The 24,228-nt window shown below is 47.8% G+C and overlaps 9 protein-coding genes across 9 annotated transcripts, besides 9 other annotated features; all 9 read left to right on the plus strand.

Moving 5' to 3' along the window:
• Positions 1-321: 321 nt before the first annotated feature.
• Positions 322-357: a microsatellite.
• A 31-nt stretch (positions 358-388) lies between these two features.
• Positions 389-488: a sequence feature (T-rich).
• Positions 489-716: 228 nt separating this feature from the next.
• Positions 717-741: a microsatellite.
• A 46-nt stretch (positions 742-787) lies between these two features.
• On the plus strand, positions 788-2,143 carry Tb11.02.1350 (hypothetical protein, conserved; the record flags this gene model as incomplete). Its single annotated transcript, XM_823372.1, has 1 exon — positions 788-2,143. The coding sequence occupies one exon, from the start codon at positions 788-790 to the stop codon at positions 2,141-2,143; it is 1,356 nt and encodes a 451-aa protein (XP_828465.1).
• A 66-nt stretch (positions 2,144-2,209) lies between these two features.
• Positions 2,210-2,264: a microsatellite.
• Positions 2,265-3,785: 1,521 nt separating this feature from the next.
• Tb11.02.1370 (katanin, putative) lies at positions 3,786-5,489 on the plus strand (the record flags this gene model as incomplete). The annotated part of the gene is made up of 1 exon (XM_823373.1): positions 3,786-5,489. The coding sequence occupies one exon, from the start codon at positions 3,786-3,788 to the stop codon at positions 5,487-5,489; it is 1,704 nt and encodes a 567-aa protein (XP_828466.1).
• A 1,065-nt stretch (positions 5,490-6,554) lies between these two features.
• Tb11.02.1380 (actin, putative) lies at positions 6,555-7,856 on the plus strand (the record flags this gene model as incomplete). The annotated part of the gene is made up of 1 exon (XM_823374.1): positions 6,555-7,856. The coding sequence occupies one exon, from the start codon at positions 6,555-6,557 to the stop codon at positions 7,854-7,856; it is 1,302 nt and encodes a 433-aa protein (XP_828467.1).
• Positions 7,857-8,210: 354 nt separating this feature from the next.
• Positions 8,211-10,619, plus strand: Tb11.02.1390 (N(2) N(2)-dimethylguanosine tRNA methyltransferase; the record flags this gene model as incomplete). The annotated part of the gene is made up of 1 exon (XM_823375.1): positions 8,211-10,619. The coding sequence occupies one exon, from the start codon at positions 8,211-8,213 to the stop codon at positions 10,617-10,619; it is 2,409 nt and encodes an 802-aa protein (XP_828468.1).
• Positions 10,620-10,711: 92 nt separating this feature from the next.
• Positions 10,712-11,785, plus strand: Tb11.02.1400 (uncharacterized protein; the record flags this gene model as incomplete). The annotated part of the gene is made up of 1 exon (XM_823376.1): positions 10,712-11,785. The coding sequence occupies one exon, from the start codon at positions 10,712-10,714 to the stop codon at positions 11,783-11,785; it is 1,074 nt and encodes a 357-aa protein (XP_828469.1).
• A 412-nt stretch (positions 11,786-12,197) lies between these two features.
• Positions 12,198-12,293: a microsatellite.
• Positions 12,294-12,350: 57 nt separating this feature from the next.
• On the plus strand, positions 12,351-15,677 carry Tb11.02.1410 (hypothetical protein, conserved; the record flags this gene model as incomplete). The annotated part of the gene is made up of 1 exon (XM_823377.1): positions 12,351-15,677. The coding sequence occupies one exon, from the start codon at positions 12,351-12,353 to the stop codon at positions 15,675-15,677; it is 3,327 nt and encodes a 1,108-aa protein (XP_828470.1).
• A 74-nt stretch (positions 15,678-15,751) lies between these two features.
• Positions 15,752-15,777: a microsatellite.
• A 1,551-nt stretch (positions 15,778-17,328) lies between these two features.
• On the plus strand, positions 17,329-19,383 carry Tb11.02.1420 (hypothetical protein, conserved; the record flags this gene model as incomplete). Its single annotated transcript, XM_823378.1, has 1 exon — positions 17,329-19,383. One exon carries the CDS (start codon positions 17,329-17,331, stop codon positions 19,381-19,383), a length of 2,055 nt encoding a protein of 684 aa, XP_828471.1.
• A 50-nt stretch (positions 19,384-19,433) lies between these two features.
• Positions 19,434-19,467: a microsatellite.
• A 393-nt stretch (positions 19,468-19,860) lies between these two features.
• Positions 19,861-19,890: a sequence feature (AT_rich).
• Positions 19,891-20,564: 674 nt separating this feature from the next.
• Positions 20,565-20,602: a sequence feature (AT_rich).
• Positions 20,603-21,403: 801 nt separating this feature from the next.
• Tb11.02.1430 (hypothetical protein, conserved) lies at positions 21,404-22,591 on the plus strand (the record flags this gene model as incomplete). Its single annotated transcript, XM_823379.1, has 1 exon — positions 21,404-22,591. One exon carries the CDS (start codon positions 21,404-21,406, stop codon positions 22,589-22,591), a length of 1,188 nt encoding a protein of 395 aa, XP_828472.1.
• Positions 22,592-23,086: 495 nt separating this feature from the next.
• On the plus strand, positions 23,087-24,052 carry Tb11.02.1440 (hypothetical protein, conserved; the record flags this gene model as incomplete). The annotated part of the gene is made up of 1 exon (XM_823380.1): positions 23,087-24,052. One exon carries the CDS (start codon positions 23,087-23,089, stop codon positions 24,050-24,052), a length of 966 nt encoding a protein of 321 aa, XP_828473.1.
• Between the last annotated feature and the right edge of the window lie 176 nt (positions 24,053-24,228).

Here is a 24,228-nt window from a genome sequence, read left to right on the forward strand (position 1 = left end):
ATCTTCGTTGGTGAGGTGTGTGTGTGTCGAAACATAAGCGTTTGTATGCAGTGCATGCGTTTGTGATAATAATCGGTATTTTTGTGTGTTTACCGCTGTGATGTTTGTGGCCTACATTCATTTTTTTCCCTTCATGTTTGTTCTTTATTTATTTTAACCGCGTTATGGCGAGCTCGACTTGTTGAGATAGGTGAGGAATGGGCGATGGACTAAACCGGTAGTCAAAAGTTGACCATTATTTTCCCTGCACAGTGTTGAAACCGCTGCTGCAACTCTTTTGTTTACTTTTCTCCTCTCCCCCAACTCCCCCCCACACACGTATGTTTTTTTTTGTTTGTTTTGTCTTGTTTTTGTTTTCTACCCTCCTGTGGTGCCCGCTTTTCCCGAGTTCTGTTTCTCTCCTTTTTTTTCTCTCTTACTTTTTCCACCGCTTTCTTGCTTTCCTTTCATTTTGTTTGTTTCCTGACTTCCCCATTTTTTTTTTTTTTACTCACGTGCCAACCCGACACACTCAACACGCACGGCATTTGGTTTTGTTCTTGCGTCTGTTTAGTAACCTTTTGAGCCGGAAGTTGTAGTACGTATCGAAAAGCGTAAGTAAGCGAAAGATACGAAGCACGGGAAAGAAATTTGTCGGAGGTACGCAGGGTGCGGTTTGCGGTCGAAAATTACCGACTGACTGTAACAATAACAGCAGCGGTGGTAAAAAAATAAAAAATAATAATAATAATAATAATAGTAGCGAGAGGAAAAGATAAGAAAAGAGAGGAAATCTAGGGGAGGGAATATGAGGTGGCCACGCGGGACAGTCGCGCTTCACCCCGCTGGTTTACTTGGGTGCAACTTTGTATCATCGGCGCGGCGCCTTTTGTACTGTTCCTCGGTTCCATTCTCGCTTTACCGCAGCACGCATGGAAGTATGAAGTCGGTCGCTGCTCAACTAAAGTCCGATTGGGTGTTTATTCGCCGCAGACGAATGGAATCGCCCCCACCCGACCGAACAGAAGGTGAGCAGGCAGTCAGCGCGGAGGGTGATGACTCCAACGACAATAATAATGCAGCCATGAAGTGTTTTGATCATTGGTCTAGCGATATGAATGGGTGCACTGCCGAGGAGTTTCTGCAGGGCGCCAAGCAATCGTACCGCAGCCTTGGCGTATTGCTTGAAACCCTTAGGGAGGCTGCTTCGCACAATGGACCGACTGGAAGGCCTGTCGCACGTGAGGTAGCACTTGCCAAACTACAGGGTTTACTGTTGAAAAACTATAGTGTGAAGGAAGATATAGTGGGTGAGGCAGTTATTTCTTCGGAGAAGGGATCCGCAAAGGGCACAGATGCTTTTCACAAAACAGTTAGCAAGGCACTGAAACAAGTATTACCCCTCTCGCAGGGTCTCTCCGAGCATCTCTCCGAAATGTGGGATAAACAGCGGACTTTAGATTTCAATATTTTTGATATAGCCGCACCTGATGATTATGTTATCGACGCGGATATGAAACTTTTCAATCCGTTTCTCGTGAAATCCTCTGATGATTTGCTGGAATACGCTGCATGGAAAAAAAATGGGGAGGAGTGTCCGAAACCCGTATCGGTTGATGCAACAACTGGAGGTGCCTGCTCCTCCCCTCCATTGAAATGTTCGTTCTCCTCTGGAAAGTTTGATCCCGAGAAGGTGGGCGAGCGGGAAACGTGGAGCATTGGGTGTTTACAACGAGTGCTCAAACCAGCCCCCAAACTCATGCCGATTGCATTTGTTTCACTGGACGTGGTGATGCCCCCACAACGTTACTGTGAAGCCTTCGACTGGTTTTACCAACGCACATGCGGCTACTCAAGTGAGTACGAGCGTGTAGAGGCCGCAAGGTTGTACACCAGTCCGAGCTTCTTTTTGGGCATATTTCGTCAGTGTTTGTTTTTGGTGGACTTCGTTAAGCGAATGTTTGTTGGTCGGCCGCTACAGTTGGACTGCACTCGACTGGTGCAGAAGCTGCATGGCAATTCTGTCGATATTAGACGCAGTCCCCCGGCTGTACGGAAGTTACTTTGCTTTTACATGGAAGGGGACGGACGCTGGACGCTCTTTGACGTGTTTATCCTTGAGCGCGTTTTGGTTCCGGTCTCCCCGACGGCTTCAAGCAAATAACTTCGGGTGTACGCGTATTTGTGTAAGGTGGAAATGGCATCTCCCCCGCCATTTCTAAGCGGTGCGATAAATATCTGTATATCTGCATATATATATATATATATATATATATATATATATAGTGAGTTATGAGCATCCTTACATTTGAAATCCTTCCGAAAAACAGACGTATATATATACCGTAGTGCGCGTTTTTATTGCATGGTGGGCGACGCTGATGACGGCAGTGAGAACAACGTTATTGTTTGTGAAAATGTTTTTTAAAGCAATTATTATTCTTTCTCTTCGTACAGGTATTACCTGCTTTATTTGTATGGCGGAAGAGTAGCAACCGAGGGAGTCGTTAACAAAAAAAAGTGATGTGGAAATGAAAAAAGATTACGTTAAAAATGAGGGAGGCGAATCAGTGTTACGAATTCTAAGGGATGTCACATATGCGTGTATGTGTTTGTTGTGTGCTCACAAAACTGAAGCGGATCGGTGAGAGATGATGGGGTGTGAAATGAACATAAAGGGGAGGTTGAATGGGTTGCAGGAGTGAATGGTGTCGGTGAATAAATAAAAATTCCGAGGTTTTAAAGATCAAGTTCCATTTTTTCCCAAGGGACGACGATTGTGGCTTCACATGGCAATGCATATATTCCGTGATGTTGGTTCTTAGTTTCCCTTGAGGGGGTTTGTTCTTAATTTTCTTGCGTCTTATTCTTTGTTTCGAAAACCTCATAACTCGCAGTGAACGAGCAAATTGGGAGGTTGTTTCTCTTTTCTTTACTCTCCGACCACTTGTTATGCCGTCCACCTTCGGTTTATTTTCTTTAAAAAGGGAGTTCACATGAGAGAAGAACACTAGCCGGCCGCTCATCAGGTTGACTACGGGATGCCTTGACTTTATTATTATTATTATCATTTTGTCCATAAACTCTTGCTTTCACCGTGAACGTGAAGTGATCTGATCTTTTAATTGCTTCACACCAAACCCCCTAATTTTCTTCTTCCTCCCGCCCGCTCTGATACGACACCGTGTAATTATATCCTGAGCCTGATTTTTACTCTTAACGTCCTTTTTTGTGCCATTTATTTTTCTTGAATATACGTTTCCCCGAGGAAGCTTTCTGCACTACTGTTTTTTGTACAAGCAATACATGTATATAAATATGTATATTTTTCCTCCCACCTTTTTCTTTAATTTCTTTGCCGAACCTGTACACACGCAAACAATAAATATAAACCGATTACATGCTTTAACGAGTAGAGATCCGTTACGTATTATCACTTCGGATCAGTTCACTCCCATATTAGGTGTGAATATATCACACACCTCACCTTCTTTATATAGCTTCCTTGCATAGAACTGCCCTTGTATTGTGTATTAGACCAACACGGGATATAATTTCTACGAGATTGGTAAGGTCAATCAGTGGCTAAGTGGAGAAGCAGTGAAAATACAAAGGGGATTTGAATCATAGCTCATTTATTTGTTTTTTCCTCTTTTCTGGTTCTACCGACCGTCGTAGAAGAGTGTAACGGTATATATATTAATATATCTTTCACTCCTCTCTCTTGCTCGTTGTTTTTTTTTTGATTCCGCTTGAGCGTGCGCACCATACGAGAGGGAGGAACAGACGGTTTTTTTTTTTGGGATATGAGTAAAAAGGGTAACATTCGCCTTCAGCCGCTCTCTAATGATCCAGAAGGCGCCCCAGGCTCATCGCTCCAGCAGATAAAGGTGCAACAGAAAGCTCGCGAGGATAATGAAAAGATACGACTGAAGCGTGTGAAGGGTGCTATCGTACTTATTTCACAATTTCTTCTGGACCAGGGATACGTGGGTTCGCTGCAGATGCTTCAGCAGGAAAGCGGTTTGTCGCTTCAAAAGTTCTCACCAGCCGATAATATAGATCTCCTCTCCATTATTATGGAATATGAGCAGTATTTTGAATTCCGTTTCAATCGCCGCCCCAAACTGTTTCGAGCCAATGAAGGGGTGGAAGAGGGTTGTGTAGATGTTCCATCCGGTGGCGAACGCATGGCCGTGCGACGGCGAGGTAATGAGCAACTCGGTGGAAGGCCGAAGCCGCAACCTCTCAGAGCAAATGGTGGGCCCATAACTTATGGCAATGCCGCCTCTGTGGGTGAAGCACCTCAAAGCACTGCGCAAGAGTTAAAGCGACCAGGTCCTGGTGCACAGTGTCTCGCCCGTGGTTTGGTATTGGCTCATAAGGCATCTCCTCCATTGGGTCCATCGCCAAGTTCACCACCGGGGTCTAATGCGAGGCGGCCGGTAGTAACGGAGTGTCCTTTCGGGTTGGCGGGCATGCGTGTGGAGGCGGCACCGGAGTTTAGTGGGGATGCGGCTGCATGTAGGTCTGACGATGATGGTTTCTTCGGTCGAGCGCTGAAGCCGCTGCCGCGGTTTCCAACGGTGGAACTACAGGAACTTGCCATGACAATACAACGTGACATCCTCGACAGTAACCCCAATGTGCGATGGGGTAGTATAGCGGCGCTAGATGAGGTGAAACGTCTTCTAAAGGAGGCTGTAGTAATGCCCGTCAAATATCCAGAACTGTTTGCGGGTATTGTGCGCCCATGGAAAGGTATTCTTCTTTTCGGACCTCCTGGAACAGGCAAAACACTTCTTGCGAAGGCTGTGGCGACGGAGTGTCGTACCACATTTTTTAATATTTCCGCATCTAGTGTTGTGTCCAAGTGGCGTGGCGATAGTGAGAAGTTAGTGCGTTTGTTGTTTGACATAGCTGTTCATTATGCGCCTAGCACTATATTTATAGATGAGATCGATTCCCTCATGTCAGCGCGCGGCGGTGAAGGGACGCATGAAGGGTCGAGACGCATGAAGACAGAGTTGTTGATACAAATGGATGGCTTGTCAAAACGGCGCGGTGGCGAGGTAGTGTTTGTTCTTGCTGCAAGTAACACTCCGTGGGATCTTGATAGTGCAATGTTGCGTCGCTTAGAGAAACGTATTCTTGTTGGTCTTCCAACGCATGAAGCACGGGCGACAATGTTTCGGCAGATTCTTACTGCATCGGCGGCATCGGCAGATATTGACTGGAATGCATGCGCCGCGGCTACGGATGGTATGTCAGGCGCTGATATTGATGTCATCTGCCGTGAGGCAATGATGCGGCCCATTCGACTCATGATTGAGAAGTTAGAGGGTGCCGGGAGTCCATCCGACCTGAAATCAGGTGTAGTTCAACGACCAGTGATCACCATGCAGGATATTATGGCTAGCGTGGCATGTACGCAGAGCAGCGTGCAGCAGTCGGATTTAAGTAAGTTTGAGGCCTGGGCGCGCAAGTATGGCTCCGGAGCGTCGTCATAATTTCAGTATTTTATTTGCATGCCTCTCCTCTTCACCCTTCATCTTCCCTAATTGTTGCTGTTGCGATGCGTGGTCAATCACCTGGTGCAGTAAACACGCGCCATTCCCAGGATTGTGGCGACAGAAAGGCCCGTGTACGGGGGTTGATTTCGATTTCTTTGTTTTTCTGTTGTGTGGATCGTGTAGCTGGCAATGCCTGTGATCTTCTTGTGCGCGTCTTCTGTTGTCACTGCTCACGCACAGGTTGGCGTTGGGCTTTTTTCCCCGCTTGAATGTGCCGTTATTTTTCTTTTTACCCCCTATTCTTTCTTCTACATTACCCCCCCCCCCCCATGTTACTTGATCGTTTTGTTATATGTGCTGTTGTTTGCAGGCACTTTTGTTGCTTTTGCGAAGCACTCGTTAGGTATAAATATATACATTTAGGGACTACGCATTCTTTTTGCGACCACTCGAGGGAGCTGTTTTATCTCCCTCTCTCCTCTATTACATTATGTTATTACCGATGGTATTGTTACGGTAAGTTGTTGCTCCCCCCTTTTTTTTCATGTGCATCTTTCATTGATATGGCACGTTTAAATTCTCTAGTCCTGTGTCGTTGTGGTTGTGGTTGTGGTTTTCTTTCCTTATCTTTTTACTCCTAAGTGAAAAACGTCTTTTAGCACCTTCATGCGTGTGGGGAAGAGCAGAATCGACTTACCAGTTTTCTCTTCTGCAGTGGTATTTTCTTCACTTTTTGTTGAAAATTCGAATTATGGTGGGCGTCATCTTTGGAATTAGCGTCTATGATTTCGTCGTCTTTTTTCGGTCACATTGCTCCGTTTCTCGTTCTTCTTTTCACGGACTTTCCTCGTATTATCCTCTTCTCTCTTCTCTTGCAACTACTTAATTATTTACTTACTGAAAGTCAGTTAGACACCTGAGAGTGACAAGTTACCGCCTCGCCAAAAATCATACGTGCAGGGCAAACACTAAACTAGATAATTACTATTACAATTACAATTACCATTTCCTTTTTCGTTATTATTGTTGGGATTACTCTGTACTCCTTCACCTTTACCTCAAATGGTTTGCAGCACGGAGCGAGCTCCTGTTGTTATTTTAGACGGCGGCTCGCACCACCTCCGCGCCGGTTATGCCAGTGACGGAGCGCCCCGTTTGGACATCCCCGCACTTGTCGGCCACCCACGTAACCGCGGTGTTGCGGTGGCAGCAGGAATGAATGAATACGAAATTGGCGACGTTGCCCTCGCCAAACGCGGGATGTTAACAGTTAGTAGTCCCATCGAGAGTGGCAGGGTGGTAAGTTGGGAAAATATGGAGAAACTGTGGGGCCACGTCATGTATTCTGAACTGCGTGTGAGGCCGGAGAGCCATTGTTTTATTGTCCCGCAGTCTGTTAACACACCTGCTTCACAAAAGGAGAAAACACTGGAACTTATGATGGAGACATTCCATGTGCATTCGCTCTTCCTGGGCGCATCACAGGTTCTTAGCTTGTATAGCTATGGTCTTACGACAGGGCTGGTGATTGACAGCGGCAAAGACCGCACAATGGCTGTACCGGTGCATGAGGGTTATGCCCTCGGCCGACACGTAGCGGAGAGTGATGTTGCGGGGGAGAAATTGACAGAGTATTTTGCTTCACTGCTCCGTCTTGAGGGTTACAGCTTTGGTACACCAATGGAAATGCAAGTGCTCAACAATGCTAAGGAGGATCTCTGTTATGTCAAGCCCCCTATATTCAACATGACTGGACCCAGCGCATTCTTTTCCCCATCAGAGTTTCCTGGCGAATGCGACTATGATCTCTCACTTGAAGGCGCGCCTGGCGAAGGGTTTGAGGATGGTAGAGAGGATCACTCGTCGGATGAAAGAGTTTTTTATCTTCCGGATGGTAATGCCATTCCTATATCAACCCATCGCAGTTTGACGACAGAGGCTCTCTTCGATTTTGGTATTTTGGGTAGCCAGTACGTACCCAAGTCACGCTACATGACAGAGTTGGGGGAAATATTCCAACCATCGTTTCCCATGGGTGTTAGTTGGCTCGCATTTGCTGCTATCAACAACTGTCAGCCGGTTATTCGAGCGCAGCTTTATGCTAGTATTGTCCTCTCCGGTGGAAATGTCTCGTTTCCCGGCACAAGGGAAAGAATAGAAACAGAAGTAACACAGCTCTACAGGGAAACCCACACCAGCGAGGCGGTGACACCCATAGCAGTTAATGATATTCCCTGTCGCGTGTACAGTGCATGGGTTGGTGGTTCGATGCTCGCAGGCACTTCCATGTTCCCGCATCTTGCTGTCTCACGGCAAGAATATGAAGAACAAGGACACCGCGTTGTGCACTGCAAGTGCCAGTAGTGTGGATGTTGTTTGCGTTAAAAATGTTCACTGTCAAGCTCCACCTTTGGCTGTGCTGTAGTTTTCCATCACTTTGTTCTTGTGTACATTCAGCAGGGGTGCGGCACCGTTGAATTCAAATTTGGCCCACAATGTTCAGTTGTTGAAGAAATGTGAAACACTTGTCAACCTTCCTAAGTTTCTTCCTACTGCCGCTTACGTTGTGTGCGCGCGCACAGGTGGGTACGTATATGTAATATATATACAAGGACGCGCGCGCTGTAGAGGATGTTAAGCAACAGCAGCGACAGGGCTCGAGTTGGGTTAGGGGTCATCCTAAGAAGATAAGATCTCTTCACTTATCCCTGTGGAAGAATGTGTCGTCCATTGGCGGATTGCACAAAAAGAAAAAAGTCTACACTCCCTCCCCGTACGGCCTTCTTTCGATTGCTAGATTGTTTGCTGCTCCTTACCGAGGTCGAAGTTTTGGTTCCCTGTATCTCTTTTAGTCGTTTCCCTCCTTTTTTTTTTCATCATTTTACAGTTCTCCAGCACGAACTTTCTCTCCCAGGGTTCTCACGTGGTTCAGTAGTGGCTCACCATCCTGCTATGCGCTCCGGTTTGTTCGGAACCGAGGGACTCCGTAAGGAAACTCCACGTGGCTACACGGTGGTGGTGGAGGGTACCACCGCGGTTCTGTTTCCACCAGCCGCCGGGAGCAGTACTCAAATTGGTCGAGGGTTCAGTGACATTGACAAGGAGGAGGTTGGGAAGCAAAGGAAGGATGACTCTTGCGCCCCTAATTGCTCTCTAAACAGCAAGGAGGACAATACCTGCGGTGAAGAAGATGAGGAATGTGGCCAAGCTGTGTTTTACAACCCTGCACAGGTGGTGAACCGTGACCTGAGTGTCTGTGTGATTGCTTGCTTCTCACAGCTGAGAAAGGAGGAACCGAAGAATAAGGGTGGTACGCGCCGTGGCATTACTATTCTTGAGGCATTAAGCGCAACAGGGCTTCGGGCCATTCGGTATTATAAAGAAATTCCAGATGTGAGGTTTATTATTGCCAATGATATCGACTGTGACGCGGTTGAATGCATTCGACGAAACTGTGAGTTTAATGAGGTACCCTGTGTTGCACCGACTTTTCAGGAAAACTTCCCGTCCTCTTGTATTCGCGTGGATGAGACAACAGGAACAGTTGAAAGCGGGGGAGCAATTTTTGCTAATTTGGACGATGCGAATGATCTTATGTTTAGGCTCGCTACCAATCCAACTGTTAACCCTGGCCATCGCCTGTGCCTTGCTGCCACGCAAAACGGATCGTGTAAAGATGGCGTTGATACAGAGTCTGGTGAGGCGAGGGGTATCAGGCCCCTAATACAGCAAGAACTTGTGGACGTCGTTGATCTTGACCCGTATGGTTCCGCTTCCCCCTTCCTTGAAGGTGCTGTGCGGTGCATTAGGGAAGGGGGACTATTGCTCGTGACGAGTACTGACAGCGCTATCTTGTGTGGGAATTACCCAGACACATGTCACGCAAAATACAACACTGTACCTACGAAAAATGCTGCGTGCCACGAGATGGCAGTGCGCATCCTTCTCGCTGCCGTGGAGCGTGTGGCTAATAAACACCGCAAATACATTGTTCCGTTGCTTTCTCTGCATATCGATTTCTATGTTCGTTGCTTTGTTCGTGTGTACACGCAGCCGGCAGAGGTGAAGCTCAGCCCATGTAAACTGGGTTATCTCATTCAGTGCAACCACTGCCCCGCGTTTTGGGTTAGACAAATAGCCGTCTCACGTATGCGGGTGAAGAAGCGGTCTCGAAAACTAGGCAATGCGGGAGAAGACGTGACTGCCGGAAGTCAAGGCAATGTGGCGAAAAGTGAGGAACATCGCCTCTCAGATTCAGGAAATGCGAGAGGCACCAACGAGGGTGGGGAGGCGCACAAGGCTGATGAATGGGGGTGGGAACGATTCCCTGCAGCTCCATCCCGCCGTGAGAATCCCAAGATAGTTTCCCCTAGTCTCCAACAAATTTTTCCATCTTCACTGCGCGGTCACTGTTGTTGTGTTTGCGGAGCATCTGTGTCGCTGTCTGGCCCCATCTACGCGGCCCCGACGCAGAGTGCGCCATTTCTCGGGCAGCTATTGGTAGAGATTGAGCGGCGCGCTTCTGCTAACCATATTACCGCTGTGGCGCGTATATCGGGCCTTGTTCGTGTTGCAATGGAAGAACTAGCCGATACCCCGCTCTTTTACCAGTTGCCAGACGTCGCCTCTTTTGTACGTGTCCGTTGTCCCCCCGCCCCGCTATTTATTGGAGCCCTAGGACGCAAGGGATACCGCTGCAGTCAAGTGCATTGTGCACCGTCAGGTATCAAGACTGATTGCCCCCCGGAAATTGTGGTCGGTGTGATGATGCAATGGAAGAAGTACGAAGAGGAAAATAATGAGAGAGTTGTTGAAGGAGGAAAAGAAGAGGATGCGGTGCTTGATATCCACTCTGATCGTGTGACCTCTCCTCCCGCCATGATTGAAGGCGGGGGTTGTGGAAGCGGTGACGGAAAGAGTAATGAGAGGGGAACCAGGAAGAAAGGGAGGGTAGATCAACGCGTGCCGCTAGTGAAACCTTTATCGGATGTTGACTTCTCCTACGACAAGCAATTTGATTTCCGTGGTGCTGTCACAGGCGTGGCGAAGTTTATTCCCAACGCCCCCAACTGGGGACCGAAGCGAAAACACCAAGGGGCCATGCATTCCGCTGTCGATGCTCCATGAGAAACACATAAAAAGGGTAGTGCTTCCTGCTACCACGTCCCCACGACCTCCCTGCGGTTAATCACTTAACGGGTTTTAATAACCATCAATTAATGTGGGGGTTCTGTAAAATTGACAAGCAACAAAGAGAAGCACATTATGCAAATAATTATCGTCGGCCACGTGAACTCGATTTCTCTGTTGTTTGTGGCTGTTGGTGCCCCGAAAAATTACTCACATGCACTTTCTCTTCGATTTACTTCAATGTGAAGGACACCAGACCGCTCCTCGTTGTATATATAAACAAAGGAAAGGTGGGAGTGCCGTTCCTGGTGGCACAACACTTGTCCTCTCAGCAAATGTTTTGCCGTTCCGTGAAGTGGTTTAGTGTATTTGACGCTTGTTATGTTCTTAACCTTGACCGCCGCCAGGACCGCTGGGCACACGTACAGCAGCAGCTGTCCCGGGCGAAGTTAGAGACGTTTCTTCGACCACCGGCGAAGGTTACCCGTGTGAGTGGTGTTGATGGGCAGGCGCTAGATGTGGAAGCGCTTCATCGAAACGGCCTTGTAACAGACGTTGGATACCAACGGTTCCTGTTGCCGCTTGAGGAAAAGTTGTTTGGTATGGATTTAACTCCCGGTGCTATCGGTTGTGCGTTGGGCCACAGAAAGATATGGGAAACTGTTGTTGAGAAGCGTCATCAGTGTGCATTGATTCTGGAAGACGATGTTGAGTTCCACCACAAGTTTCCCCGACTTTTGAGAGAAGTTTGGCCGCGTGTTCCGAGCGATTGGGGAATCGTGCATCTTGGTGGACTCGACCTGCTCGCTAGTGGGAAACCGCCAAGACCCTTTGTTGATGTGGGCGTTCGGCATGCATACAGCGGACATCGTGAGCTGACAGCTTACGTTCTTCACCACGTCGCTGCAAAGAGGTGCCTTGAGCACACACTGCCGATGACGTGGCAAGTGGACACCCATATTTGTAGCGTCGTGACGGAAGATCCGGCGGCACAAGACAGTTACATTTCTGATCCCATGACGTATGTCTTTCAGCCATCATTGGCTATTCAGATCACATCGTTCGGAACTGATGTGCAGAAGAGGCCGTCAGACAACCCCCCACTCGAAGATGCAGCGCGGCGTATGCGAGAGTTTGTAGGAGGGGGGACGTCCGTTCGCTGAGGGTCCAGCGTGATACGTAATTACACGTGTAGGTGCTGAAAACCCCGCGTGTCCGCGTTCCTTCATGTTTGAATCAAGAAGGATGGGAACTCATTACGGCAATTGACGTAACGCATTGTGGTAGTGGTACACCTCCATTGTTCTAGCAACACTCTCGATTGGCGTTCGTTATTACTCTTGGTGTTTTCTCCCGAAACGTTTTATCTCTTCTGTTTCGATTGGGTCTTTACCCTACCCCCTAATGTTGTCGTGTCCTTTAGTCATGATTCCCGAGGCCGAAAGTTGCTTTTTCACTCAATTTTCTTTCTCTATTTTATTTTCTAACTGATTTTCCTTCTTCCCGTGACCGTAAAGGGCAGGTGCGCGACCTCTTCGAGATAGCAACAAACGCACCGCTTACAAGAATCAACTCATATATATATATATAAGTAAATTTCTTTAAAGGTATATATATATATATATATATATATATACGTATCTGTGTCTCTGTGTGTATCTTTGTATCTATCCTTAGAATAGTTCATCGGTGGGGAGGTGGTGCCGCAAGGTCCGTACACACTCAACGATGCCTAGTTCCAAGTCGGACAGTGGGGATCCAACGCCGGTGCAGCACCTAGCTAATGAATCGATGCAGTCCTCAGCAACGTTAAGTGCCAGTGCCTGGGCTTCGGCGGTGAAACGTTTTGAAGGCCCAAAATCGAGTGGAAATAGTGCACCCACCGACGGCGGGAAACCCCGACACAAGGAATCTATGTTTGCTGTTAAACAGGCGACAGCACCTGAGACGATGGACCCAATAATGAGACGGCTCGAGCTCCGCTACGAACCGTTGCCGGCGGAGAGGCAGTATTCAGTTCAGTCGTCTTCACGAAAGCAACGCGGGGAACAACGATCCGATGTTGTTGACGTTTCGATGCAAGCAGTGCAGGATGAAACTGTAGCGCTGCTAACCAGGCACCTTCCCTGCATCCCGTCTACATTACCGGATGTGACAGAATGGAAAGAGGCAACCAAGTCGCAAAATGAACCTGTACTTGACGACCGCATCACCGCACAGACGATCCACAGGTTGCTGTGCAAAGGTCATTTTCGCGACCGCAAACGACAGCTACTGAAATGCCGTTCCAAGCAAGCGATAGAGGAGTTCGACGAACTGTTACCTAGCAACGCAGTTAATGCGCTTTCCAAGCAAGTGAGTCGCTTAGAGCCGCCTTTTGTGGAAAAGATGATGGAAGCTAAGATGTACTGTAAGCAGCAGAAAAACGATGAATCAACACCGCGGGAGGTGCACCCCGCTTCGTGCGAGGGTACCCCATTTTCGCGGGCCCCGCCGGGTTATTACCACTCCCATCTTTCGGCACCACCACCCTCTCGATGTAGTTTTACGGCAAGCCCGAAGGGGGACTTGTCACCACTGCAAAAGCAGGCATTACCCGGGATACTCACTGCATCGGAGGATAATTTTTCCGCGAAAATTCCTGCATCTGTGACACTAACGCTCTCCACCGCCGCAGGTGATGATCAGAGTATCGTTGACCAGGTGGTTGCTTACGCTGCGTCCAAACGTCGTCCCAGTGTTGCAGTGGTTGGTGGTGACCTTATTGAAACTAACACCCAAGGAGACCCGTATGGACACGGTTGTGACCTTAAACTGCACCCGTCCCACAAACCCGTGTTCTCTGCACTAGATGCCGTGCTTTCCGTGAGCAAAGAATATGAGAAGGTTCAGCAGCAGTGGCCGGGGAGAAGCGCTTCCCGAATAAGTGCGGCGCGCCGCGGCATAACGGAGCGCATCACATCACTTCATTCGTCTCGCATTCCACCAGAGTTTTGGGTTTCTATTCACCAACCAACACTTCCGGGTACTAGGCTTCTTCAGCACCCACACTTGGCAAAACGGGAACCAAGCAGCAGCGTGCCAGAGAAGACGCTGATGTTTCCTGCAGCCAATGCAACGGGCAGAGCGCAGGTTTATCTGCTTGCTGATACCCTGGACCGTATGCTTGAGGAAGGGTCGGGGGATCTTGAGGTGCTTGCAGACAAGGAACTTGCGCTCCTGCTGATCCCAGAAGAGCTAGACGACGGCAAACCTGCCGGCTTAGGGGCTGTTGGCTCCTCAGAGAAGTTCACCAATGTATGTCCACTTAAGTCTTCTGACGATGCACATGCGCAGTACATTCAGTCTGCGGAAAGGGTTATGAAAACAATCGATATAGGGCTCGCCGAATTATCTCGGCAAGTGGGAAGCTTCTGCATAGAGCGCGGTGCGCTTCTTGATTCCCTCCGAATTGTTATTAACGACCTTTCATCGAGCTGCTTCGCATTAGTGAGCTACTGTAAGGATCGCGCACGTCAAGAGCTTATGATGCGGCGTGAACTTGCTTCTGCCTCAAGCAAGGATGTGGAAATGGTCTTTGAGCTTCGGGAGCAGTTGAAAAAAGCTCAAAGTGAGGTACAAGCGTTGCGAGAAGTAAACAATGAATATGTAAAGAAGGCCCAAAAATATGATACATTGATTGAGCGGTTGATGCTAAAGGATAGCATGTTTTACAAGCACTCGGCGGACCTACATTTAAGCATGCTTATGGAACTAGAGGAAAGCTACACTGAGTCGACAAATAAAGGAATGGACGCGCTGTACCACCACACTTCGACAAATGCAGCAGAACCCAAAGTAGCTGAGGCACCCATAATTCGCTTAGCGACTATGAAGCAGAAGGAACATCAGGAAGCGGAGAAAAAAGTATATGAAGAGTCGTATCGTCTAATCAGCGTCTTGTCTAAAACCATGGATACCGTTGAGAAGGTCTGCCAACCGTTATACGACCACGTTGATTTGCCGAAACACAGGTCCACTGTCAATGTTGCCTCGTCAAAGTGGGCGATGATAGCTTCCGCCGTTGGTTCTTACGAGGTAGAAAAGAAACATCGCCGGCGTGTTTTTGATGTATTCGCCGAGTGGAATTCCTTACAGGAGCCCGTTCCTGCTTCAGCATTGCCTGACGATAAATTGAAAGATGATGAAGTGGAGAACAAAAGTCACGCCGTCGAATCCCATGCTTATTCATATTCCACCACCCCCAGAGGTTTGGAAAATACTCATAACGCTGACGCGCAAGAGGGGACCTTCACTACCGATGTGGTTACGGCGTCGCAATGCACAGAAGTCGGACAACCTTCTTCAGCAGCGACCCGGCGGATGCGGCCCATCACTAAGGAGGATCTGGTTGCTATGGATGTGAAGGACTGCACTGCTGAGGAAATAAATGCGCTTTACGCTGAAGATTTTGACATGGCCGCGTACCTGCACCCCGAATGGAACCCCCCAACCGACGTTGAACTGACTCCGATGGTTCTGCGGGATATGATTCATGATGTTACGGAATCGCTTATGCATATTGCGCTTCGCATGCAAGCCCTTTCCACGAGCAGCTTCATCGAGCAGTGTTTGAAACCGCCGGCGATGCCACCCGCACACCCCGAAGAGCCATGTTCGCTGTGTGGGAGGAAGGACCGAAGTGCTATCGGCAAAAAGAACAGGGGCGAGGCATTACAGAAGGTGGCGAATGAGGTCCAGCGACGTTATGAAATGCTCGGGCAGAAGTGTCAACGAGCTGAGGCCGAGCGGGAGAGGCTTCGCAAAGAGCTTCAGATGCAGCAGGCACATGAGTGTAGATTAGCACGGGAGTTTGGTATGCGGGAGGAAGAACTAAAGAAGGCAAATGCAGAGCTTGCTGAGGAGAATAATCGCAGGGGCCGGCGCAGGCGGTCGCAGATAAACACTCACGAGAGGCCACGAAGTTCTTTCATGCGTTCGTCGGTGTTGTCCGAGATGCTTAATTTATCTGGCAGCATAGACGATGCCCCAGTGCCTGGGGAGGAAGAAAAGTAACCGCAGGTGAGTGAAATCGTGCAGGGAGGTGCCTCTGTGTGTTACAAACTGTAGGTATACGGATAAATAAGTGAATATATATATATATATATATATATATTGTGCGCGTGTTTTGGGAACGGGGGTGGGAGAGGGGGTGATGTACAGAAAGAAGGCAAGATTGTGCCATGCGTCATGAGCGAATCGAGGCTCCGCAACGAAACAGGGGGAAAAAAGGATTCCAGTGAAGTGGGGTAGGGAGAAATGTGGAGGAAGCGAAGGGCATGTGGAAACTGGAGGGGAAACTGAACGTAGAGACGTTGGGGTTTACTAATGGCGGAGGTTGGGAAGTAAAAAGAAATGCTCCAGGTCCAACGTATTTCCGAGCCCTCTTTTTAGTTGTTTCATTCCTTCCTTTTTTGATACATATGCGTAATGCCTGTATGTTTGTGTTTGCGTATTGTTTAATTATTTTCTCACGTTGTGTATATGTACATACGTCCGATAGTGTGTAGCATGCGAGTGGATGAATGCTCGTAGTTGTGTTTCTTGTATGTGGTTATCAAAAAGTGCTGGGTGGTGTGGTCTGGAGCACATGAAACGCACTTGCTCACGATCGAGTGTGCTGGTCCCTTTTACTTGCTGTTTTTTTTCTTTTCTTCATAGCAATCGCACAATGTCCGTTTCCGCAATAATTTCTTCGTTCTGCTGTGTGTGTGTTAGTGAACTTCAATTTGGATTGCAATAGGGTACTGATGTTAGTGCTTCTTCGTGTATTTGTGTTGGGACAAACGTGCCTTGTTGCATTTTGTTTTTTCTTTAGATTTTCTTCTAATATTTAGGTGGTGATGATATGATCGTCGTTTTTGCTTGTTTAAGGCGGAGTTCCGATTGTGGTGCTGGGCCACAAACATGTGTCACTGCGCTTTTTTGCATTTCTTAAGTCCGTATTCGTTTCTTCATCATCACTCCTCCTGTCTTTGTCAATGTTGGCGAACTCATCAGTTCCTTCATCCCTTTGTGGTTATTACTGTTTGTTTTTCCTTTTTTTTTGCCTGAATTCAACGTCTTCCGCTGGCTTACACACCGGTGACTTGTAGCAATTCCGTGACTATATCTTCCTCCCTGCAATTTTAGCTCCTCGGCGTGGGAGGAGAAAGTGAAAAAGAGCGAAGAAAAAAACAACACATTTGTGTGTGCGTTCGGGTTGTTGTTGTTGTGTTTTGCAGTGTGGTAAAATCCCTCCCTCTTCTTTTATGTCCTTTTTCTTTTTAATTTCACCTCACTCCACTTTCCCCCTTGCGTGTGTTTTGTGGATGACACAACGAGGTAAGGGAGCAAGTATTAGTGATAATTAAGAGACTGGTGGAGGGTCATTTACCCTCGGAGATACGACCAGACACGCACACAGCGAGAGGGAAGGGGGTTTTGTTTTCCGCCCTCGCGGGAGGTCTGAAGAAGAAAAGGAACTTACGGGAACCAGCGTGGCGAAGTGGACTCACAGTGTGCTATTAAGGAGTGTATTTAGGACCGTGTTAGCGGCGGAGAAAAAGAAAGGGAGGAAAGGGAAGGAAGGAAGATTAGAAATCAGCGAGGAGCACACTTTAAAAGGTTTTGTTGTTTTGCTTGTGTGTCCCCCATCCTTTCTTTTTTAGAACGCTGTGTTTTTGAAATGGGTGAATATCCAGACAACGCCACTGACACGTTATCCAGGGCGGAGCGCCTTGTGTCCAACATCAACGCCAAATTTGCCGCATTTCTACAGCAGTTGAAACCAAACGAGCATCGCATCAATGGATATGGGGAGACGCTTGTAGATGGACGCACATCGGCATCTGGGTTTGTGAGAAATACCGAAATCATTGAATTGTACGGTCGAGAAGAAAGTACAAGTTCCACTCTCTTTGAAGATGCGTCCAACCCACATTATGTGCATCGCCGGAAGCGCTCATCCTCACTCTATTCGACATGTGGTCGAAGCAACCAAAGTGCCGAGCGGAATTTGTTTTTTGCTGCCAACGACTTGTGTATGTTTCTCAACGGTGGTGTGGACTACCGCAGTATTTGTTTGAAGTACCAGGAAACACTGGAGGTATTACTCGGCCTTATTCGCGATGACATTGGCATGCTGCACTCAGTTAGTATCTTCACCCCTGATATGGTATCGGATGCGGTGAAAACGCTTCGGAACCTCTACACGGAGGCAAAAATACTGCTTGAGCAACACGGTCTTGTCTCGGGTGCGCACTCACCGGAGAGACGTGCAAGTACTTCACCTGGACGCTCACCCGACCACACGGCTACTCAAGTTGATCGCATCGGTTCCCAAGTTATGGGACAGAACAATAATGGTTTAGATAGTGGAAACGGTAGTGCACAGTCACGCAGCGGTGCTGAGGCACATGCTCACGCAATGTATGCGAATGGCGGCGGACACTCACCTCGGCCGGCTGCGCTTGTCGAGGGAATACTGAGTACGAGTAGCAACAAGCACCGTATTCCTTCCAGGCATACAGACACGGAGAGGTATTCCCCGTTGCATTTTTGCAGTAGCAAGTTGAAACCACAAACCACAAAAGTGACACCTACTGAGGGTCCCGCGGCTCCCGATGAGGTGGACATAACCCAAGGTATTCATGGCTCCTCCACAAAAGAGCCTAAGATTTCAAATGAGGAGGCGTTTGGTCCCCATCCCAGGGAATGTAGGAATAACGCCCGTCGACTTGCGGTCCAGGAAGTGTATGAAAAAATTTTCCATAATGACGGCACTGATATGCTTCGCGATGTAATGTGCCTCATAGCGGAGAAGGAGTACGGATTTACTGCTCCCGAGTTGAAGAAGTACGATGTTTGCTCCCAACTTGCAAGTCGCTTGCTCCACTGCTACGCAACCGCATCACAGCAACGCGACCAGGTACCAAATTCAGTTACAAGTGGCCCTACACTGCCTTTTGATTACATAGAGAATTGTTTCCACTGTAACGTTGAACCGAACGATCAAGTCTTAAACACGCTGAGTTGCATCGCAGTGGGGAAGCGAACCTTAAAGATCGTGCTGGCCAACATGCACATAACCGACGATGATTTGCGACCCCTCGTGCCATTGCTATCGAAATTTGACCAAATGATCACCCTCGACATCAGTAATAACAGATTCGGTGACAATGGCGCACAGCTTCTTTGCAAATCGATGTTGGCCCACCCAGCGCTGAAGGAGCTCAATATTAGTGGAAATTTTGTAACAGATGCCAGTGCTGATGCACTTCTGCAGCTTGCGGCGTCAGCAACGCAATTGATGGTGGTGAGGAAGCAAGGCACCAATCTCAGTCCTGGTGTTTGTGAGGAACTCGAGAGGGCGCTCAGACGAGGACAAGGCTGTAGAAGCGCTCAGCGGTCCCTAGGAAGCGCATCGCACGTTTCCAGGCGCGCCCAATCCGAAGCAGATGCGTACAACTCTCCTTCTGCATTTTCTGGTGTTAGATCAACAAACCCACCTCCCGTTGTAGCTCTCAACAGTGTGGGTTATAAGTGGCAGCGACCCGCTGTTACGAGTAACTCAAATAGCCCCACGCCAATTTCCCTAAGTCCTTCCCCTCTCAACTACGTTTTGCATGAGTGGGATAGGTTGGGTGCATGCATGGGTTCGTTGGATACAAACTGCGCACGGACACAACAGGGTGTGCGACTGCCTTGTATCATAGCGAAGGGGAAAAAAGAGGGAATGTAAATGTGTATAAAGATTTTGCTGAACCCCGTGGGTTCGTGCAACCGGGGGAAGTATATGTGCATGTGTGTGTGTGTGTGTGTGTGTCGGGGGGGGGGGGCGTAGTCATATATTTTCTTCTTTCACTGTATTCTTCTGTTTTTTTTTCTTCCCTTGTTGATTCTAAGTAGTACCACTTGGTATTTGCTCCCCCTTACAATCGACATTCCCCTTTGTCGTTCGTTCCGTCCAACTGTCCCTCGGTGTTACCTTCGCTATTAGTTCCTTACTTTTCCCGCCTCCTTTAATATGAGTTGGCGCACTTTCAATTAACTGCACATTTGAAACCCATGCATTTGGAGCTGGTGAGTTGTGGGTGAGTTTGTGAAGAAGAAAGTGAGAGGGAAAGAGTGGTGTGGCGAGGCCTCATTTTTATACTAACTCATTTTTCTTGTCTTTCTCTTACCTTTATTTCAGTTTTTAGCGATTGCTTCCAAGCACATATATATAATTATTTGTTTATTTATAATTGTGTGTGTGTGTGCTCCCGCATCTCTCTACTGAGGCGTAAAGCCATGGAGAAGTTGGGAAGGAAAAATATATTTGATTGTGTGTATGTGCGTGGGTCCGGTAAGTGAAATAAATGGATGGAAGCGGCATATCATCTGTCGACATGTCAGTATCAAAAAAAAAAAGAGAGAGAGGAAAGCAACGGCAACCGACAGATAACGGTGAAAGTAACGAAAATATGTTTCGGGAGGAGGTAAAATAAGAAGATATAAAGATACAGATGATTAGATTAGTTAGGTAAAGGTTGAACAAAAAGAGAAAACTACGGCAATAAAAAACAAATGAGAATGAGGAGAAAGTCGGTAGTCCGTGAGTGTGTTTTGAATTCCATAGTAAGAAAGGAGGGAGAGCGGCAATCACAATCACTGTTTCCAAATAGTTTTTTTGTTGCGTTGTTGCTTTTTGTTTTTTTAAAAAAGAGAAAGCCGGTAGTTGTAATAAACAGAAAAAGAGTATGTGTTTGTAGTCTTGTTTTTTTTTGCTTTTTTACTTGCCTGTCCGCGGTGGAAAAATGGAAATGGGGCTACTTTTTTTTGTGTTTTTTTCTCTTGCCCATATCTCTGAAGTCCAGCGGGTTTGTGTTTGGTTCCGTTGAGGCTTGTAGTTTTCTTTGTTTTTTTTTTGTAATGGCTTTCTAATATATAAATATAAAAATATATATAGATAATTTTTTGTTTCTTGTTATTTCTTATTTGTGACGGTACTTTACTCTGTCATGCACCGCAGAGGAATGTTCTTTAGCCATGAGTTTTTTTCTTGTTTATTTGCGGTCATGCGACAGGAAGAACGAGAAGTTGAGGCTCGAAGAAAAGCTGATGAAAAAGCATGTGAGAAGTTTGCGCGTGCTCTTTTTGTGTGCATTTTTGCTTCCACCTCGGTTGCCGAAATAAGTGAGGGGCCGAAACTTCTTTTTTTTTTTTTGTCGCATGTACATGCGGAGAAAAGTTCAATGTAGATGAAATACATGGTGGCGCGCGTTCCCTTTTCTCTTTCGTTTTTGTTTAAATTTGTTCACCTTTTCCTTTTTTTTCCCCCTTCTCTATGCTGCGTTTCCCAAAGTTGTATGACAAGGGAATTCTCTCCCTTGCTCGAACCCGTATTCATCTTTCAATTCCTTTCCGACAACGCAGCCGTTGCGCGAAGTTCGGTTACCACGCGAATAAGCTGTAACAAGTAGGAAAGAGGGGGGAAACCTTTCACTTTATATTTTTGGAGTCGAGAAAAGTATAAAGTGAGACACAGAGTGCTACTTGTATTGGCACTGCGCCAAATCCGTTGGATTCTTACTTTTCTGCTTCACAGCTTACTAGCATGTTAGTTAGTTTGTTTTTTTTTTTTGCGTTTCGCTTCACATTTCTTTGAAAAGAAGCAAGAGAGGAAAGGGCCAACCAGCACCAGTCTTTGTACGCTTACGGTAGCGGAGAAAAGAACAAAGCTTGTTGTGTGTGGTGTGTGGTGTGTGGTTAGTTTCCTCATGGCGGGAACTTCTTTACCGTCGGCAACTACCAGCCGTCGTTATGCCGCAAAAGTGGAGAAAGGTGAAAATGCTTGGCGTCGTGAGTGGTCCGGATTTATGTCAGGTGTGAGTCTGAAGGACCTGCGGAAGGGAGGTGGCGTTTCACTTCCCAAATCAGGTGACTTGGGAGCCATGGCCTCTGCTGGGAGTGGTGAAGGCTGCACATATTCGTACCTCTTTTCCTCAGCGGCAGATAAGAAAGCAGAGCGATTGGCTAAAAAGCAGGAGGAGGCGGAAAAGCGTAAGATGCGTGCGCAGCAGAGCCAGTGTGCGAATGACCCACTCGCCCATTTGAGCAAACACGAACGCACCTTGGAAGAGGCTAAACAGCGTGGTCTGAAGGTAGATGGCATGACACGAAAGGAGATTCGACAGTTTCTGAATTTAACCATATCGAAAGAGCAACAGGAAGCCGAAAAGAGGTTACAGGAAGAGGAGTTCAAACCTCACAAGTTGATGGATGAGAAACTGCAGTGGTATCAGCAGGGACCACACCCCATTGATATCATTGCAGAAAAGTTAGTTATGCGGAAGGCCATAAAAAAAGGTAAACAACTCGGGTTACGGTACAACTACTTGCTGCCTCACCCGTCCTGGGTAGCGCGGCGGGAGCGGCGGCGGCGGGAAACACCGTTGATTGGTTTAGGAAAGCGGTTCATATTTGACGATGAGGGAAACATGCTGGACAATTTCGGCACATGCCACGAGGCACCAGAGGCGTTCCCGCAAACTGGAGAAGAGAATGAAACCACTCAGCATGGGGAAAGCGGTTCCCACGACCAAAAGAGTTTGTTAGCCTCCACCCAACAGAGGCAACGAGCTTCTGAACCTACCACGTTGTGTACGTCTACATTGGACGCGGTGGCAGTTCTTGTGGATCCACGGGAAGTTAGCCGTTCGTTTGTGAGGGCCGTGGTGCGGAATCGCGATGCGGCTATTGCGATTAAAAACGCAAATTTAACAACATCTTACATCAATAGCTCGCTCATAAAGGGCCCAAGCATTGGTGTAGAGGATGCCGAGAAGGAAGAAGGAGAGAAAAGGGGAGCAGCAAATAGTTTACTGAAGCGTCCAAGACTCAACTCGACGGATGGGCGTAAGGTTGTTCCTCACAAACGATCGAAGGCAGCATCGTTTGAGCCGTAAGTGAAGGGGGTTGTGGGGATTGTAAGGGCGAAGAACACTGCTTGACAACAGAAATGAGCGGGCGGTTATAGGAACTCCGTGAAGCACTCTGCTGACGATTTTATCTGTACGGTGTACCTATACGACCAATGCTATCGAGCAGAGTAATGGTGGTATTAACGGTTTTCGTCAGTGACACACGCTCCAGTGTGTGCGAAAGCTTGTCACTTTCTTTCTGCACATGCTGTGCAGGCTTTGCCTTTTTGAAGCTTAATTTGTGTATGTTCAGCTGATCTTCGCTACTTTTTTTAACCTTACACTCCTTTCGTTTCCTTCCTCCGACGCAATGGCGGAACGTACACGCATGCATTGTAATGAGTACCGGAAAAACTCAAAGGCGCTTGCTATTGGAAACAAGGTCGAAGAAGAGGACAGGTGCCACCCCAGTGACGCGCGTCAGTTTATTGAGTTTATCAAAGGAAGGAGGAATTTTTAAAAAAAAAAAGAAGGGAAGAGATGCCGCTCCCCACTGACCCGCGGGAGTGGGTGAAGAAAGTTAGGGCCAAAACACCGGTTCTGTTGGAAGTGGGGAAACCGGCCCCCAAGGCAGTATTAAGTTTTGGTGGTTGCGGTTTCCTTGTGACGTACTCGTTAGGAGTGGCCTTGTACCTCCAGCAGGAGAAGGCGGACTTATTAGCGCAGTCGTTTTTGCTAGGGGCGGGGGCGGGCGTCATTCCGGCTGTGGCGCTTGCTTGCGGTGCACGCGCCGTAAACATTGAGAAGGTGCGCGACGCCATCTTAGACAACCGCTTTATGGTAACAGATGAAGAAAGGCGGATTGAGGTACTGACCAAGTTCATCAACCTGCTCCTTCCTCGCAATGCGGTGGAACTTGTTAGCGGGCGTCTAGCTCTTACCATTGGCTTTTCTAATCGTGACCCTGGTTACATGAAGCAGACGAAGGAGCAGATACACTTTGGGCATCATGTTGCCCAGTGGACAGATGTGAGTGACCTCGCGCAGTGTATTTTAGCCTCTATGGCGCCTAACACTGCTAAGCCTATGATATTTCGTGATGCGGATAATGTCATGCGAGGGACGATGATGTCCCTTAGCAGTGAACTCGACCAATACTGTAGACATATTTATATTCACGGATACTGTGGTTACCCTTACAATAAACACCAAACGCGTCATAACATCTACTTTGGAAGACACGGCTTTCTCGCAAACACGTACTTTCCCTTTTGGAAGCAGGCGTTGCTGGCGTTCGCGCCGACTTTTGGTGGAGCAGCACGTCGTGAGGAACTGCTGGAGGCATACGACGCGGGATATAACGACGCAAGGCGCTATGAGCGTTGGGAGGAGGATCCTTACCATTTTTCGAAGGCAGATCGTTCACCAAGCGATGACTTTAGCTTCCGGCAGCTGCGGGCCAACCTGTTTGGTGGGAAGAAGGCAGCGGAAAGATTTGAACTGTAGGGTTAATAATGCAGAAATAAGCAAATAAAATAAGCGAGCGGCGCGTTGATCGCCTCGAAAACTTGGCGGTGCACTTTATTGCGATTTGGTGCGTTGGATTACTTAATTCCCTGGTGGGAGGAAAAGAGCTGTGGAGGTAAATGTCAATCCAGGTCCAAGGATGAGGTTTACTCTTC

This window comes from Trypanosoma brucei, assembly GCF_000002445.2.
Source record: "Trypanosoma brucei brucei TREU927 chromosome 11 chr11_scaffold01 genomic scaffold, whole genome shotgun sequence".
NCBI classification, from domain to species: Eukaryota; Euglenozoa; class Kinetoplastea; order Trypanosomatida; family Trypanosomatidae; genus Trypanosoma; species Trypanosoma brucei.